Here is a 17,328-nt window from a genome sequence, read left to right as displayed (position 1 = left end):
GATCAAGTCAGCATCCATTTTTAAAAAATGAAACCAGTAACTAAGGAAAAAAAAGTAGAATATTCAGATAATGGCTTCAAAGTGAGTAAACAATAACAATAGCTAACACTGGATATACTGACTCATGATGTCTCAAATTTTATGTTAAGTGGTTCGCATAAATTTTCTCTTTTAATCCTCCAAATACCTCTCAGAGGATGATATTTTATATATATATATATTATATATAATATTATATATATATTATAGATATTTTATATATATATTTATATATATTTATGATATTTATATATATTTATATATATATTATTATAGTAAAACTGTGATTCCTGCCTAGGATATCTTGCTTAATGAGACAAAATTTAAAAACACATTATACTTCCAAAGAGATGACTCCTGTGTATAAGCAGAGAAATCTTCCCATCCTCAAGACCTTCATCATAATCTAGAAGGTAAATGGGTATCAGCACATTTTGGGCAATGACATTTTCTGACCCTTAACAGAAGCCGTATGAAACACAGAAATCAGTTAACATTAAGAATCTCCCTAGCCGGGCATGGTGGCGCACACTTGTAACCCCAGCATTAGGGAGGCTGAGACCTGAGGATCCCAATTTGTGGACAGCTTCAGCTACTTAGTGAGGCCCTCCACAACTTAGTGAGAACCTGTTTCAAAATAAAGAATAAAAAATAGGGCAGGGGGTGTAGCTCAGATGTAGAATGCCCCGGGTTCCATCCCCAGACCCGCAAAAAAAAAAAAAAAAAAAAAGACAGAGAATCTACCTGGGCGTAGAAGTCAAAACCAATCACAGAGACCTTCACCATGACCAAGGAGGCAACTGTGTATCAGCTTAGTTTGGACAATGACTACTACTACTGTTTCTTCTTCTCTTTCTCCTTCCCTTTCCCCTCCCCCTCCCCCTCCCCCTTCTCCTCCTTTTTCCTCCTCCTCCTCCTCCTCTTTGTAATGGGGATTGAACCCAGGGGCATTCTACCTCCAAGCTACACCCGCAGCCCTATTTTATTTTTATTTTGAAATAGGATCAATGGCATAATCAAACAATTAAAAACATAAATTTTGTTCTGTGTAGACATATTCAAAAGGGCTTGGTGATTTATGAGTTGAGAAAAAAGTGTTCTACAGTAGTTCAACACATTCTAGTTAGTAATGATGGCACCTGTAATGGTAGGAAAGTCAGGCAACAAATGGGAAGTCATATGGTCAGTGTTAGTTTTGTAATTGTTTATTCACATAGACAGCAAATGCAAGCTAGTAAGAGTAATAGGACCCTCAGGGAAAAAGAACAAGCTACCCAGACTCCTCCCTCCACAGAGAGTAGGCAGAAGGAAAAGAGCACGGCATAATGAACATGTTTGTAAGACATGATATGCACCTAAAGGAAAATGTCATCCTGCCAACTGTTCATGGAACAGCACTGTCCCATAGAAATATCATGTCAGGCCAGGCATGGGGACACAGACAGTAGGATTGCAGGTTCAAGGCCAGCCTCAGCAAGTTAGACATCCTCAGCAACTTTACTGGGGATGTGGCCCAGAGATAAAATACCTCTGAGTATTTAATCCCCAGTACCACACACACACACACACACACACACACACACACACACACGCAAAGTCTTGTGAGTCAAAGATAAAATTATTTTTATTTATTCTATTATTGTTGTTGTTGTTGTTGTTGTTGTTGTTGTTATTATTATTATTATTATTATTATTATTATTATTATTATTTAGTGGTACCAGGGAGGGAACCCAGGGGCATTGTATCTCCAAGCTACAACCCCAGCCCTATTTTTTAGTCTTTTAAAAAATTTTTGAAGCAGCATCTCACTGAGTTGCTAAGAACCTCACTAAGTAGCTGAGGCTGTCTGCAAACTATGACCTTCAGGTCTCTACCTCTCGAATCCTGGGATTGCAAGCATGAGCCACTATGCCCGGCCAAAGATAAAATTTAAAACATTCTTCTTGCCACATTAAAAAAGTGAAAATAAGCAAAATTAATTTTAATAACTTTTGTTTAGCCCAATATATCCACAATGTTATCCTTTAATAAGTAATTAGTATAAAATAGTAAAAGGTATTTCACATTTTTTTTTTCATAGTTGGAGTTTTCAGATGATATAATCTTGTTCATGGTCACAACAAATCCCCATCTCTGAACTACATTAGGCTCACATGCAGTGCTAAGTAGCTATAGGTGGCTAGTGACCACTGAACTGAACAGCACAGGTCTAGAGTACATTTAATGATAAATATTGATCATGGTATCAAGACACATCTGAGGATTGTGAGTAGAATACCTATATTACCTAGAAGTCAATGAATTTGGCAAGATAAGTTTTAAAATACTAGCAGGACCTGGCTCTACCACCTTACTGAAGATACACTGGAGCACAACCAATAAGTTAGTATACAGTCAGTACTGTCATAATCACTTTACAGGAGAAGAGAAGGTAACATACACTCTAAAGTATACTTATTACTTCCGGTATTCTACTCCTGTGGTCTCTTATTGATCTTTTAGGGACTTTGCCTTCAATAGTGAGTGTTCCAAGTCTCTTGTTTATTCAGTAGTAGAAATAAGACACTGTCCAAAGCAAATGACCATCTGCATAAAATAAAACCCACATCTCCTCTCTAACTCTCGAGAGAGGGAGAAATTGCCATCTATTGCAATGTGAAGTGCTGTCACATGTGTGAGTTGTGGACACTCATGACTACCACTAAATTGAACCACAAAGCATCTGTCTACAGTGACTTTCTCTTTGTGGGTAACTTTGGCCTTGCAAGATGTGTACTAGTCAGAAAAAAGGTGGTCTATTGAAGACAGTAATAGAAAATAATGCTGACAGGCCTACACCACATAGAAGACAGGGTAACGTTCATAAAAGACAGTTCATTTAAAATTAAAAGCACTGTCAACAGTCTATAGAAGACATTATAACAACACAACCTAAACATCCAACAATTTGGGGACAATACCAAACATCCTAACTTACAGATAAAAGGCACTGAAGAAGAAATAGAAGCACAAACCAAGGGTATTTGTAATCTCTCAGAAAAATATTTCAGAGAATTAATCAACCATAGAAAAAGACTTGGACATCTACGTGCAGGAGACATACATAACACTGCTAAGATAAGATCAAAGCACCTCCCCATACCACGTAGTAATCAAAATGACTAACCTAGAGGCCATGAAAAGAATCTTAAAAGCAGTGAGAACAAAAGAATGAGTGACATTCAGGAGCAAAACAATAAAAATCACTCCAGACTTTAAGACCCAACTAATTAATACCAGGAGGGACTGGTATAAAGAATTCCCAATGCTAGGAGAAAAAAAAAAACTTTCAACCAAGACTGCTGTATCCAACAAAGATATTCAAAATTGAAGGAGAAATTAAAAAAAATTCAAAGATAAGCAGAAACTTAAAAAATTCATGACTATTATGCCAGCACTAGAGAAAATAATTAAAGAAATAAGTTCCAGAAACCAAACTAAAAGAAAAAAGAAACAAATTCCAGAACCAGAGAAGAGGCAAATTCTACCAGGTGGGAAATAAAGAATAAGAAAAATAATATTACATCAAACAGAATATAAAACATAAAATTACAGGAAACAAAAATTATATTTCAATAACAACACTGAATATCAAGGGCTAAACTCCCCAATTAAAAGATATAGACTGGCAGTGTGGATTAAAAAAAACAATCCAACTATATGGTTCTTGCAAGAAACTCACTTTACAGTCAAAGATATCCATAGGCTAAAGAAGAAATGATGGAAAAAGATATACCATGCAAATGAAGACCCATAACTAGCAGGGGTAGCAAGGATGATATCTAATAAAACAGATTTTAAGCAAAAACACATCAGAGGAGACAGAGCAGGGCACTTCTTATTAATAAAAGGAACATCCACCAAGCAGATATAATGACAATAAACATGTATGCCCCAAATGTGGGCACACCCACATTTGTAGAACAAATTCCTTGGGACATCAGTCAGTGTTCAAATAGACCCAAAAAAGGAATGGTGATAGTGGGCATCCTTGTCTTGTTCCTGATTTTAGAGGGAATTCCTGCAGCTTTTCTCATTCAAGATGATGTTGACTTTAGGTTTATTACACATTGCCTTAATGCTGCTGAGATACATTCCTTCTATTCTATTTTTCTGCAATATTCTTAACATTGCCAGAGCAATAAGACAAGAGATGGATATCAAAAGAATTCAAATAGAATTCCTATTCAATAAGAAGAATTGAAATTATCTTTGTTTGCAGACAACATGATGCCATATCTGGAAGACCCAAAACACTCAACCAAAAGACTACTGAAGCCGATTAACCAATTCAGCCAAGTAGTAGGATACAAAATCAACCTAAAAAAATCAGTGTTTTTTCTATTTGACAACCATGAATCCACTGAAAAAGAAAACCGAAAACAATTCCATCACAATAACCTCAAAAACAATAAAATATCTAAAAATAAACCTAACCAACAAGGTAAAAGACCTCTATAATGAAAATTATAAAACACTAAAGAAAGAAATTGAAGAAGACCTTGGAAGATAGATCTCCCTTGCTCTTGGATAGGCAGGATAAATATCATCAAGTGCCCATTCTACCAAAAGTGATCTACAGAATCAATGCAATTCCTATCAAATACAAATATCATTCTTCACAGACCTAGAAAATCAGCCCTAAATTTCATATGGAGAAACAAAAGACCCAGAATAGCCAAAACAATTCTCAGCAGTAAGAACTATGCAGGAGACATCACAATTCCTGACTTCAAATTATACTAAAGAGCTACAGTAATTAAAACTGCATGGTATTGCTACAAATAATAGGCACACAGACCAATGGAACACAATAGAAGATACAGAAACAAATCTACACATAGTCAATTGATCTTTGACAAAAGGGCCAAATACATATGCTAGAAAAAATATAGCCTTTTGAACAAATGGTGCTAGGAAAACTGGTTATCCATATGTAGAAAAATGGAACTAAATTCTTATCTCTCACTCTGCACAGGAATCAACTTGAGATCAACTCAAAGATCTAGAATTTATACCGGAGACTGTGAATTTATTAGAGGAAGGGATAGGTTCCAACACATAGGTAGAAACTTCCTCAAAAACACCCCTAAAGCTCAAGAACTTAAAACAAGAATTAACATGTGGAATGGACTCAAACTAAAAAGTTTCTTTTTATCAAAGGAAATCATTAAGAGTCTAAAGAGAAAGCCCACAGAATGGGAGAAGATCTTTACTAGCTATCCCTCTGACAGAGGACTAATATCTAGAATACACAAAGAACTTAAAAGACTTTTCACTAGAAAAACAACCCAATCATGAAATGGGCAACTGAATTGAATAGTCACTTTATAAAAGAAGAGATACAAATGGCCAATATATACGTGAAAAAATATTCAACATCATTAGCAATCAGGGAGATGCAAATCAAAACTACACTGAGATTCCATCTAACCCCAATGAGAATAGCCATCATAAAGAAGTCAAATAACAATAATATTGGTGAGGATATGGGGAAATAGGCACTCTTCTACACTGTTGGTAGGATTTCAAACTAGTTTTGCCACTATGGAGATCAATGTGGAGACTTCTTATAAAACTGGAAATAAGCCAGGCGTGGTGGCGCACGCTTGTAATCCCACACTTGGGAGGCTGAGACAGGAGGATCGCATAGGTTCGAAGCCAGCCTCAGCTACTTAGTGAGGATCTCAGCAACTTAGTGAGACCCTGTTTCCAAATAAAGTATAAAATATGTCTGGGAGTATAGCACGAAGGTAGAAAAGCCCCTGGGTTCCACCCCCAGTACCACAAAAAACAAAACAAAACAAAACAAAAAAACTGGGAATAAGCCGGGTGTGGTGGCGCACGCAGGAGGATCACAGGTTCCATGACAGCCTCAGCAATTCAGTGAGGCCCTCCACAACTTTAGAGAGACCCTATTTCAAAATAAATAATTAAAGCTGGATGTAGTGGTACACGCTTGTAATCCCAGAATTTGGGAGGCGGAGACCGGAGGATCGTGGTTCATGGACAGCCTCAGCTCCTTAGTGAGGCCTTCTGTAACTTAGTGAGACCCTGTTTCAAAATAAAGAATAAAAAATAAGACAGAGGGTATAGCTCGGAAGTCAAATGCTCCTGGGTTCCATCCCCAGATCTCATATATATATATATATATATATATATATATATATATATATATATATATATATATATATATACACACACACACACATAGCTGGGGTATAGCTCAGAGGTAAAATGCCCCTGGGGTCAATCTCCAATAACACAACACAACATACACACACACACACACACACATACACACACAACTGAATATTATTTTGCTTCAGTCTGACTGAAGGGTGGAATAGATGTAAATGATATTCACCAACATTTCACTATTAATCACACCTAGAGATGCCACTATATGCTATAATCTATATACTATAATGTAATATAGTCTATGAAATGTTACTACTGTAAAATAATGCTAGAGCCAAGTGTGGTGGCATGCCAGTACTTGGGAGACTGAGACAGGTCTAAAGATTGGTGCTGCTGAACAAATTCAGATTCTGTACTTAGTTCCAAACCAGAACAAAATAGAGAACAGAATATAGAATACATGTAAAAATATATCCTTATAGAAAATTATAGTTACAAACCTATCACAGCATAAAGAGACGTACCAGAAGGTTAAGTGTACATTTTTAATACTAGGGAGTAAAAGGGCTGGCCATTTCCTTCTCACACAAACAAAAGGGTCTGAAACAGCCAGCATAGGCCAGGCCAGCCCGCCGTGCTCACCTGCGTTGGAGCCAGTCAGATTATAGCGTGCGTTCAGCTTCTTGATGATGTTCTCATGGATCTGGTACCACTCGCTCTCTGTGTTGCACCTACGAAGACACTGTCACTCAGTTAAGCTTGAATGATGCCTGAGACCCAGCAACAGCCTAATCAACACACCTGCTCTTTCTGTTACAACCACTGCAATGTGCTTCCCTAAACCTCCTTGGAATCCCAATAATCTGCTGCAAATGACCATTGGTTTTCTTGGTGATTGCACCAAGATGAGCGGTAAAGGCCCTCTCTGCGAATGCCTACCTAACTACCTTGTCACAGAGGCCACTTGGATGAACCCAGAGAATCCAAGTGGCCCCCAAACAGAAGAGAATCTCAGAGAATGGTGCAGACAGTGGAAGGCAAATGATTTACCCGTTCTGTGACTTGATTTCTTTATCTGTGAAGTAGGGGTAATGTCCTAGAACATTACATAAGCCTGGGTTGATGGTAATGCCTAGTATAAGTGAATGCTCAATAAATATTATGACTTTGGTAACATGGCCAGGGTTGAATAGCATCAAAAGGCAACAAATCCAGCAGAATGAAACTGATGTTGATGTAATTTACACTGGCAAAAGGCTGGCAGGATTTACCAAACGGTAATAAAATAAGTACTCTGATTTTCTATGCCTCGGAGAAATGACATTTCTCTCTCTCATGTTTCCAGCCATCAGTGCCACTGCTTTTCGCCCTTATCATTCTTCCTATCTTTATTTACATCAGGCAATCCACCTAGTACACTATCTTGTTTCTCAAAAACTACTAAGACTGCTTGATATCTGCATTCCTTTCAGTTCTTTGAACACTGCAGCAGTTTAAAAACATTAGTTGCATAGACAGATGGATGGGTGGATGGATCTTCCTCTCTCAGTTAACTCCTGATAAATGTGTATGTCTGCTATCCATCTTTTCTGCCACTACTTTCCTGATGAAGAGTATTTCCCTCATCTGGACATATTTATAAATTTCCTACTATTTCTTATTAGCTAGACACTTTTTCCTCAGAGTCTTGAATATCAAGATTCTATGCATTATCAATCCAAATGTTCTACACTACCGTCCCCCTTTCCTAGTGGTAACAGTGGAGGCAGATAATTCACAATTATTAGCATATGCACTTATTTGTTAGCAAAGGCTTTGCCAGGATGAACACGATGGAGGTCATGTTTAAGCCAGTTAAGAGAGGAATACCAAAGCAGCCCTGAATCTTGGAAGACTGGAAAATTACAGTGGAAGAAACCATTTCACCTGTCCAGCTGTGAGACATCACATTGCCACTTAGTATGTTCTGCCTCCAGGTTTCTTATTTCAGCCCGATGGGGAAGGAAGAAAGATGGTTTGCTATCCTATTAATTAGGTGACTATGGAGTTTATGCTTTTAACTTAAAAAAAAAAGTCCATATAAAATCAAAGCTTCTACAGTAGGTGACTGAAATACCTCCCAATCTCAGATGAATTATTCGTTACTATTTAAAATAATTTTACTAGTGCACTGAAATTATACGTCATAGTGAGTTCAATGGGATAAAAGCACACATGCACACAGATCTTGGTGAGTTTCGGTCCACATCCCACCTGTTCCCTCTCTCTCCCTAGCCATATGCTAGTTAAACTGGTTGTAATACCTTCATATCTCGCCACAGTATTATTTGAAATGTATCCTTCTTTAATCCTCCCTCTTGCTCTCCTTCCCTCTGTCCCCCAATCCCCTTTCCGTGCTCTATAAGTCTCTCTCGGCATTATTTAAAGTTCCTATTCTTTGAGTACCAGATGGGATAGGGTTTCAATAACCTTAAAAAATAGAAACTTCCTTCAAATTGTTTCTAACAAGCACTTTTCTGGAGAGTTTCACTAAATTCATAGTGCCTCCTGCTGTGCAGTGACCATTTTGACCAGTCAGTGTTCTCTGGAAACAGCTTTGTAAGCTGCTGAATTGGTATTTTAAGGGATTTCTCTGTAGAAAGAATTACTCAAACCCTTACCTGGTACTTGAAAAAAAGACAATTAAAAAAAAAAAAAACACAAAGAAGCAGGCCACGCTGATGCTGGCACACCTCTAATCCCAGGACTTGGGAGGCTAAGGCATGAGGATCTCAAGCTCAAAGCCAGACTCAACAACTAGTGAGACCTTCTGCTACTTAGTGAGCCCCCTTTTCAAAATAAAAAATAAAAATAAAATAGGGCTGGAGGTATAACACAGAAGTAGAATACCTGGGAGCTCAATCTCCAGCAACTTACACACACACACACACACACACACACACACACACACACACACTCATACAGCTCACAAACTGCAGCACAACTCATTTGGATGAGAGTGAACTTCTGCTATAGGTAGTTCACAGGTCTCCTGCAGTTGGCTGCACAATCAAGGGTACGGTGTGTATCAGTTCTTCATCCTTCTCTATGGCAAAAAAAATAAGCCCCTCACTGCCCAATTGCACCAGAACTCTAAACAGGAATGAGATCATGTTTGCAAAAATTTCAGTTTTCTTAAAAAGCAATGCCACTTAACATGACCTCCACCTCATTAGAGAACACTGTGAAACAGCATCTCTAAGAGTACAACCCAATCACTGGAGAGTTCTAGCTCAAGAACTGGATAGCTTGGACTTCAAATCTGCTTTCCTTTCCTATGATCTGGCTGACTTTGGGCAAGTTATTTAACTCTAATTCTGCATATGTAAAACTGCACTGACAACATCTGATTCGTGGGTCTGAGGATAGAAGGACGTGGCATGCTTAAAGTGCCAAAAAGGTTTCTAAGTGCACAGTAAAGGGTGGCTATTGTCAACCATTATTATTTCAAATAAATTATGTTTGATGATCCACAGCAGAGCTTAGAAAGATTACTATGGATTTCAGTAAGAGTTGTAATAAGAGTAACAAGAACTACTTTCCACTAGTTTTCAGTTTAAAATCAAGGTCATAAGTTTTATGCCTCTTAAAAGAGATAGAGACTGGGCATGATGGTACATGCCTGTCATCCCAGTACTTAGGGAAGCTGAGACAGTAGGGTTGCAGGTTTGTGGCCAGCCTCAGCGATTTAATGAGGTCGTCCACAATAGTAAGACCATGTTTCAGAGTGAAAAAATAAAAGGGGCTGGTGATATAGCAGACGTAAAATGCCCCTGGGTAGCTCAATCCTCTGAAATACACACACACACACACACACACACACACACACACACACACACACACACAGAGTTTCTAGTCCTAAACCACAGGCTATAGATAAATCTTTGTCAACTAATTACTAAATTTGCTGCAGAGGTCCCACTTGGTGAAGAGTAGATAAATCCATGAAACCCTACAGCAACAGTGGCCAAAAAGCAATTTGAAGTATATGTCCCACTGGCAGTGGGTGAGTTGTTTTACTTTCACATGTGAAAATACTATTGGCATTTGCTGGATCTATCAACACAAACTCTGGAATGAAAGACAAAAGTAAGTTTGGTCATGGTGATGGCTAGATGTTGGCCCTCAAACCAGAAATGTGAATGCCACGGTGGTTCGGCTCTGACAATTTCAATATACAGCAGCATGTGTGTGTATGTGTGTGTAGGTGTGGTACTGGGGATTGAACCTAGGGGTATTCTATATCCAAGCTAAACCCCTAGTCCTTTTTACTTTTTTATTTTGGAAACATGGGCTCACTAGGTTGTTGAGAGTCTCATGAAGTTGTTGGAGCTAGTCTGGAACCTGCGATCATCCTGTCTCAGCCTCCTATGTACTGGGGTTACAGGTATTCACCACTGTACCCAGCTGTACATCAGTTCTTAATTTCAAAACCTGTGGACACATGGGCAGGGTAGCCTGATCCAAATCTGAGTGTATTTTTAAAATAATTTATCTTAGAAAGAGGGTCTTTACAGAGGTAATCCAGTTATAATAAGGTCCCTGGGGTGAACCTCAATTCAATAAGATCATATCAGTATAAAATGCAATTTAGACACAAAGACAGCTGCACACCCAGGGAGAATGCCCTGCAAAGATCAGAGTGAGGTGCCTCCCAGCCACAGAACCCTGCAATGGCCAGCATATCACCAGGCGCCGAGGGAGGCATGCAGCAGATTCTCTCCCACAACCTCAGCAAGAAGCCCTCTTGCCTACCCTGTTTTTAGATAATGAGCTTTCTGAGCAGGGAAACAAGGAGTGTTATTGTTCAAATGTCACTGCTTGTGGTGCCTTAGGCCAGGAAATGAGTACTTAGGAGGGGAACCACCTAAGCTTCCCTATTCCAATTCACTGCACTGAAAAGGTACACTATATCCACTCACCAAGAACAAATCAGTTGTGTGAAGGTAAAGACACGACAAGTCTACATAAACTCAATGGAGGTACCTGACACAGTAAATGGTCTGTCCAATCAATAAACTGTATTTATTGGCTCACAATTACATAATTTCTCTGACTGGCAAAGCGTGACTCATGAGCTCACTTGTAGCAAGTCAAAGATTACTGGGTTTTAGATTCATACACCCAATCCTTTCATTGTTCTTTGATCACCCACATAAAGGAGCATCCACCCAGGTAGGATCCACAGGTGCCCATGCCCCGCTCCCTTCCCGTGCATGTTTCTTACATATACACTTTCAGGATTAGGTCATCCTTTGTATCTCCTGTTAGTAGATCCGCGATGCTAAGAACTGCACAGCCAAAGGGCCGCCGATACTGCACACTGCAGGCGTTCTTCTTTTCTCCTGCTCCCATCCGACCTGTCAGTTTAAGAACATCTTCATGAGTTATAAAGATGTTTAATTAGATGTGTCTCAAAGAGAGACACAGAGAGCTACAAGGCCAGCACATAAACCATGACTGGGCGATAGAAGAGACCCAAGGCTGGAGCAACAGAGATGTCACTTCAGTTCCCGGGTCCTTTCTCCAGTCACTTAGCTGTGTGACCCTGGGCAGCTCAAACTTTGGCTAATAGCTTCCATCTGCAAGGCATGAACACTGGAGCAGATTCTATGTTCTGGAGCCCTCTTCCTGCTCCTATAATTTATGAAATTATCCCAGGAAGTTCACATCACTAAAAGCGGTAGTGGTACCGATTTTTTTTTTATTCCATATTCAGCCCAGCATGATGGTACATGCCTGTAATTCCACTTATTGGGAGGCTGAGACAGGCGAATCACAGTTTTGAGGCTGGTCTCATCAATTTAGGAAACTCCTCAACAACTTGATGAGACCCTGTTTCAAAATAATTATAAAAAGTGCTGGAGATGGAGCTTGGAGATCAACTACCCCTGGATTCAATCCTCAGAATCTCTCCAAAAATACATACTTTAAAAATAATCTCACCTTTGAAAGGGAGTTGTTATAAAAGTATTTTTATCAAAGAGAGAGGAAGAGAGAGAGAGAGAGAGAGAGAGAGAGAGAGAGAGAGAGAGAGAGAGAGAGAGAGAGAGGCAGGCTGAACCAGGAGTGGTGGTGCAGTACTTGGGAAGATGAGACAGGTTCCAGGCCAGCCTCAGCAATAGCAAGATTCTCAGGAACTTAGGGAGTCCCTGTTTCAAAATAAAAAATAAAAGAAAGCAAACAGAGCAGTTGGAGATTCTCTCCATATAACAAGTAACTGCAAGTCATCAAATGAGCATGTTCTGCCCTGGAGCACAAGTCATTTATAACTTAGGAGATCACTGGTACCCTCTGGGACAGTTTTGACTGTTACAAAAGTTCAACTTGTTTTAAATTGTCACATATTTTTAACTGGGTGTGGTGGCACCTGCCTGTAACTCTAGTACTTGGGAGGCTGGGACTGAAGGATTGCAGGTTGGAGAACAGCCTCAGTAAGTAGTGAGACTCTTAGCAACCTAGTGAGATGCTGTTTCAAAATAAAAATAAATGGGGCTGAGGGCATAGCTCTGTGGAAGTATGACCCTGGATTCAATCCCCAGCACCAAAAAATAAAATAGATAAAAAATAAAATTATCATATATTTTTAAATATGCTACTGACATACTATTTTACTTTGTTGTTGGTATATAACTATCAATAATTATTTGGAAGTCTACAACAAAAAAGTACACCAAAGCTGAAAAATTACAAATTAATGTGGGAAAGGAAAATCTGTAAATTTGTCTCTAGATGCTTGTCAACCGATCCATAAATTGTTTTTGTCTGAGAAAAATTCTATAGTATATCAAAATATTTCTAGTGCTGACAAAATCCAATGTTAAACAGCAAAAAAGGATGGCAATATCCAATTTGATTTTCATTCACTGGTAATAAAAGATAATGGAACTTATGTTCGCAATATGTCACTTTCAGAAAAAAAAGCTTACAAATAGCAGCCTGGAAAATCTCTTTTTATGATTACAATCAAAACTGAAAAAAATGAGCAAAATAAATCAATTGCTTTTAGATGTGCAAAATACAAGAATTTTAAATATGTTTTCTAATCTTGGTGCGTCTATATCAGGGCTGGCAGCTGCTAGGACCTTTTGGCTATCAGAACGAACTTCAGCAAAAAAAAGAGCAGAATTCTTCTTTGTTGAGCCAGTGTCAGCAGAAACTATCATCAAAATTAATCGCACTCTTCTCTCCATGCTGGAATACCTCTAGACTCAACTTTCCAGACTACCCAGGAAGACTGTCTAGCAAAATCCTGTAGCCACAGCTGAACTCTGGCCCAGAAATGCCAGGATCTTCCTAGGGGGCCTCAGTGGCGATATCCACCTCCTCAAGACCACTGTAAACCTACAAACCAACTAGGCAAAGTACCCAGAGAAATCTAGTAACTTTAGTTCAACTCATCTCTGCCTGCAGAGACCCAAGTAGTACTCTTGAAGACTGTGAGTTCGTGCGTTTACAAAGCATTCTAGTGGGAGTCTGTGTGACTACAAGGACTTGCCTGGAAACAAAGACCAGAGGGGTCAGTGAATTTGCAAATCATCACCGTGGAGGTGGGTGTGGGAGCTACAACTGGACAAAGCAGGAACTTGAATTTGAAGACAGTCCCAAGGATATTCAGGCAGGAGGGGCTTGGGGTTGGGAATTCGCTGTGTCCCTGCAGGGTCTCCAGAAATCACCACAGGACCATCAGCAGTCAGGTCTGTGGGTTGAAGTAATGTAGCCAACCATTCTGCAGGCTCAGAAGGCTGTAAACTGATGCCCAGTGGGAATTTTTTTTTGTGGGGGATGTGTTACAAGCACCAATGCTGACAAGGTCTCATAAGATAGCAACTGCCCAGAGTAGGGTGGTGTCCATGGGACTAAATAACTGAGCCACCCAAGTTCCAGGATCAGAATGGTACAATCTCTCCTTGCCAGAGCTTGAGCCCTGAAAGTATAGAGGCTAGGGGCCAGCAGAGGTTCAAGAAATCACAGCTACAGGATTCCAATCAAGACTCCAACATTCAATTAATACTGCTATATCCTGCAAAGATATCATTCAAAATAGATGGAGACATAAAAAATTTCCAAGATAAGAAGAAACTAAAAAAAACTCAGGAGTACTAAGCTGGAAGTAGAGAAATATGTAAAGAAACAAAATACAAAGGAAAAAACCAGATAAGGGACAAACTCCACCAGATGGGAAAAGAAGTGAAGAACAAATAACACCATATCAAACAGAAAATATAACTCAAAATTACAAGTAACAGAACTGATTTTAATAACAACAATGAATGTCAAAGGTCTAAACTCCCCAATTAAAAGACATAGACTAACAATGCAGACTAAAGAACAAGAACATAATCTACCTACATGCTGCTTGCAAGATGTCAATGTGCTAAAGGTGAAAAGATGGAAAAGATACACTATACAAACAGAGACAGATAATTAGTAGGGGTAGCAATGCTCATATCTGATAAAACAGACTTAAAGCTATAACTTCTAAGAAAAGTCAAAGCTTGTCACTTCTTACTAATATAAGGAAAAATCCAACAAGAAGATATAATGACAATAAATATTAATGGACCTAATAGATATATACAGAATATTCCAGCCAGCAACAGCTGAATATACATTCTTCTCACTGCTCATGGAACCTTCTCCAAAACAGACCACAACCTGGGCCACAAATGAAGTACCAGCAAATTTTTAAAATGTAATATAACTTTTATATCTTTTCTGATAATAATGGAATTAAAGTAGAAATCAACAACAGGAAGGCTAAAAGAAATTACATTAAAATGGAGACTGAATGATACACTTTTGAATGAGGAATGAATCAGAGAAGAAATAAAGGGAGAAATAAAAATTTCCTAGAATTAAACAAAAACACAGACACAATGCAACAAAATCTCTGGGACATTCTGAAGGCAATAATAAGATGACAATTTATAGCACTGAATGATTACATAAGAAAATCAAAGAGTCACCAAATAACAACATAATGACAAACCTCAGTGACCTGGAAAAACAAGAACAGTATAATCCCAAAGCCAGTAGAAGGCCGGAGATTATATCAGACAAGAAAACAATACATAATTTTAAAAATGATCAAAAAACAAAATTAGGTTCTTTGAAAAGATTAATAAGATTGATAAAATAAACCTAACTAAAGAGAGAATCAACCCAAATTATTAAAATCATAATGAAGAAGGAGACATGACCAGAGACAGTGAAAAAATTCAGATCATCAGAAACTATTTTGAAAATTTATATTCTAATGAGGTAAAAAACATAGGAACAGTTGAAAGATTTCTAGATACACAAACTTACCTAAAATGACCAATATCAAGCAAAGAAATAGAAACAGAAATAAAAAGCTTTCCATCAAAGAAAAGCTCAGGTCCAGATGGATTCCTAGCTAAATTCTACAAAATTTTTACCAGAAGAACTATACCCAGTACTTCATAAGTTATTACATGAAATAAAAAGAGATTAAATCCTTCCAAACTCATTCTATGAGGCCAGTATCACTTTAATACCAAAACTCAATACAGATCCCTCAAGAAAAGAAAATTACAGAACAGTATCACTAATAAACAAAGATACTAAAATTCTAAACAAAATACTAGTGACAAGCATTTAAAACCACATCAAGAAATATGTACACCATGACCAAGTGAGCTTCATACCAGGATGCAAGGAGAAAGATATCAAAGGAATTCAAGTAAGAAAAGAACTGAAGCCGCGCGTGGTGGTGCACTCTTGTGATCCCCACGCTTGGGAGGCGGAGACAGGAGGATCATGCAGGTTTGAAGCCAGCCTTGCTGGCGTAAGAGACCCTGTTTCCAAATAAAAATATTAAAAAAAAAATAGATGTCTCGGAGTATAGCCTGAAGGTAGAAGGGTTTCCAGGAACCTCAGTACCACCAAAAAAAAAAAAAGAAAGAAAGAAAGAAAGAAAGAAAGAAAGAAAGAAAGAAAGAAAGAAAGAAAGAAAGAAAGAAAGAAAGAAAGAAAGGAAAAGGAAGAAAAAGAAAAAGAAAAGAACTGAAATTTTCTCTATGTGCAGATGATATGATACTATATTTAAAGACCCAATAAACTCAAGTAAAATACTTCTGAGCTGATTAACAAATTCAGCAAAGTAGTAGGATACAAAATCAAACTTAAAAAATCAGTAGCTTTTCTATATGCCAACCATAAATCCACTGAAAAAGAAAACCAGAAAACAATTGCATTTACAATAATCTCAAAAACAATAAAACACCTAGGAATACATCTAACCAAGGAGGTAAGAGACCTTTAAAATGAAAATTATAAAACACTAAATAAAGAAATTGAAAATCTTAGAAGATGGAAAGATCTCCCTTGATTTTGAATAGGCAGAATAAATATTATCAAAATGGCCATTCTACCAAAAGTGATCTATAGAGTCAAGACAATCCCTATCAAAATACCAGTGTTATTCTTCACAGACATAGAAAAATCAGTCCCGAAATTTATATGGAGAAACAAAAAACCCAGAATAGCCAGGGCAATTCTCAGCAATAAGAACTATGCAGGAGACATCACAATTTCAGACTGCAAATAATACTACAGAGCTATAGTAATAAAAATAGCATGATACTGGCATAAAAACAGACACATAGATCAATGAAAAAGAATAGAAGATACAGAAGCAAATCCATACACTTATAGCCAATTGATTTTCAACAAAGGTGACAAACATACTTTGGAGAAAAGATAACCTTTTCAACAAATGGTGTTAGGAAAACTGGATATCCATTTGTAGAAAAATAAAATTGAACCCTTATCTCTCACCCTGTATAAGAGTCATCTTGAGATGGATCAAAGACCTGAAATTAGACAGGAGACTTTGAAGTCACTAAGGGAGGAAAGAGATCCAACACTCCTAACATATAGACACAGGTCGAAATTTCCTCAATAAGAAGGCTTAGGAAATTTAAAAAAGAATAAATAAGTGGGATGACATTAAACCAAAAAGATTCTGATCACCAAGGGAAACTATCAAAAGTCTAAAGAATTTATAAATAGTGATAAGATCTTTGCCAGCTCTCCTTCTGACA

The 17,328-nt window shown here is 38.0% G+C and overlaps 1 protein-coding gene across 2 annotated transcripts in view; it reads right to left on the bottom strand.

Annotated features, from left to right (window-relative positions):
• Window positions 1-17,328, bottom strand: part of DOCK4 (dedicator of cytokinesis 4) — a gene marked incomplete at both ends in the record, with an annotated part of 525,693 nt that overhangs the window by 219,715 nt on the left and 288,650 nt on the right. For both annotated transcript variants that reach the window (XM_080701145.1, XM_080701146.1), the window contains 2 exons: window positions 6,863-6,951; window positions 11,487-11,619. In XM_080701145.1, the coding sequence (XP_080557271.1) occupies window positions 6,863-6,951; window positions 11,487-11,619 (222 nt within the window). The remainder of the gene's footprint in view (window positions 1-6,862; window positions 6,952-11,486; window positions 11,620-17,328) is intronic.

Source organism: Muscardinus avellanarius (genome assembly GCF_963383645.1).
Source record: "Muscardinus avellanarius genome assembly, chromosome: 9".
NCBI classification, from domain to species: Eukaryota; Metazoa; Chordata; class Mammalia; order Rodentia; family Gliridae; genus Muscardinus; species Muscardinus avellanarius.
This window is presented reverse-complemented; position numbering and strand designations above follow the sequence as displayed.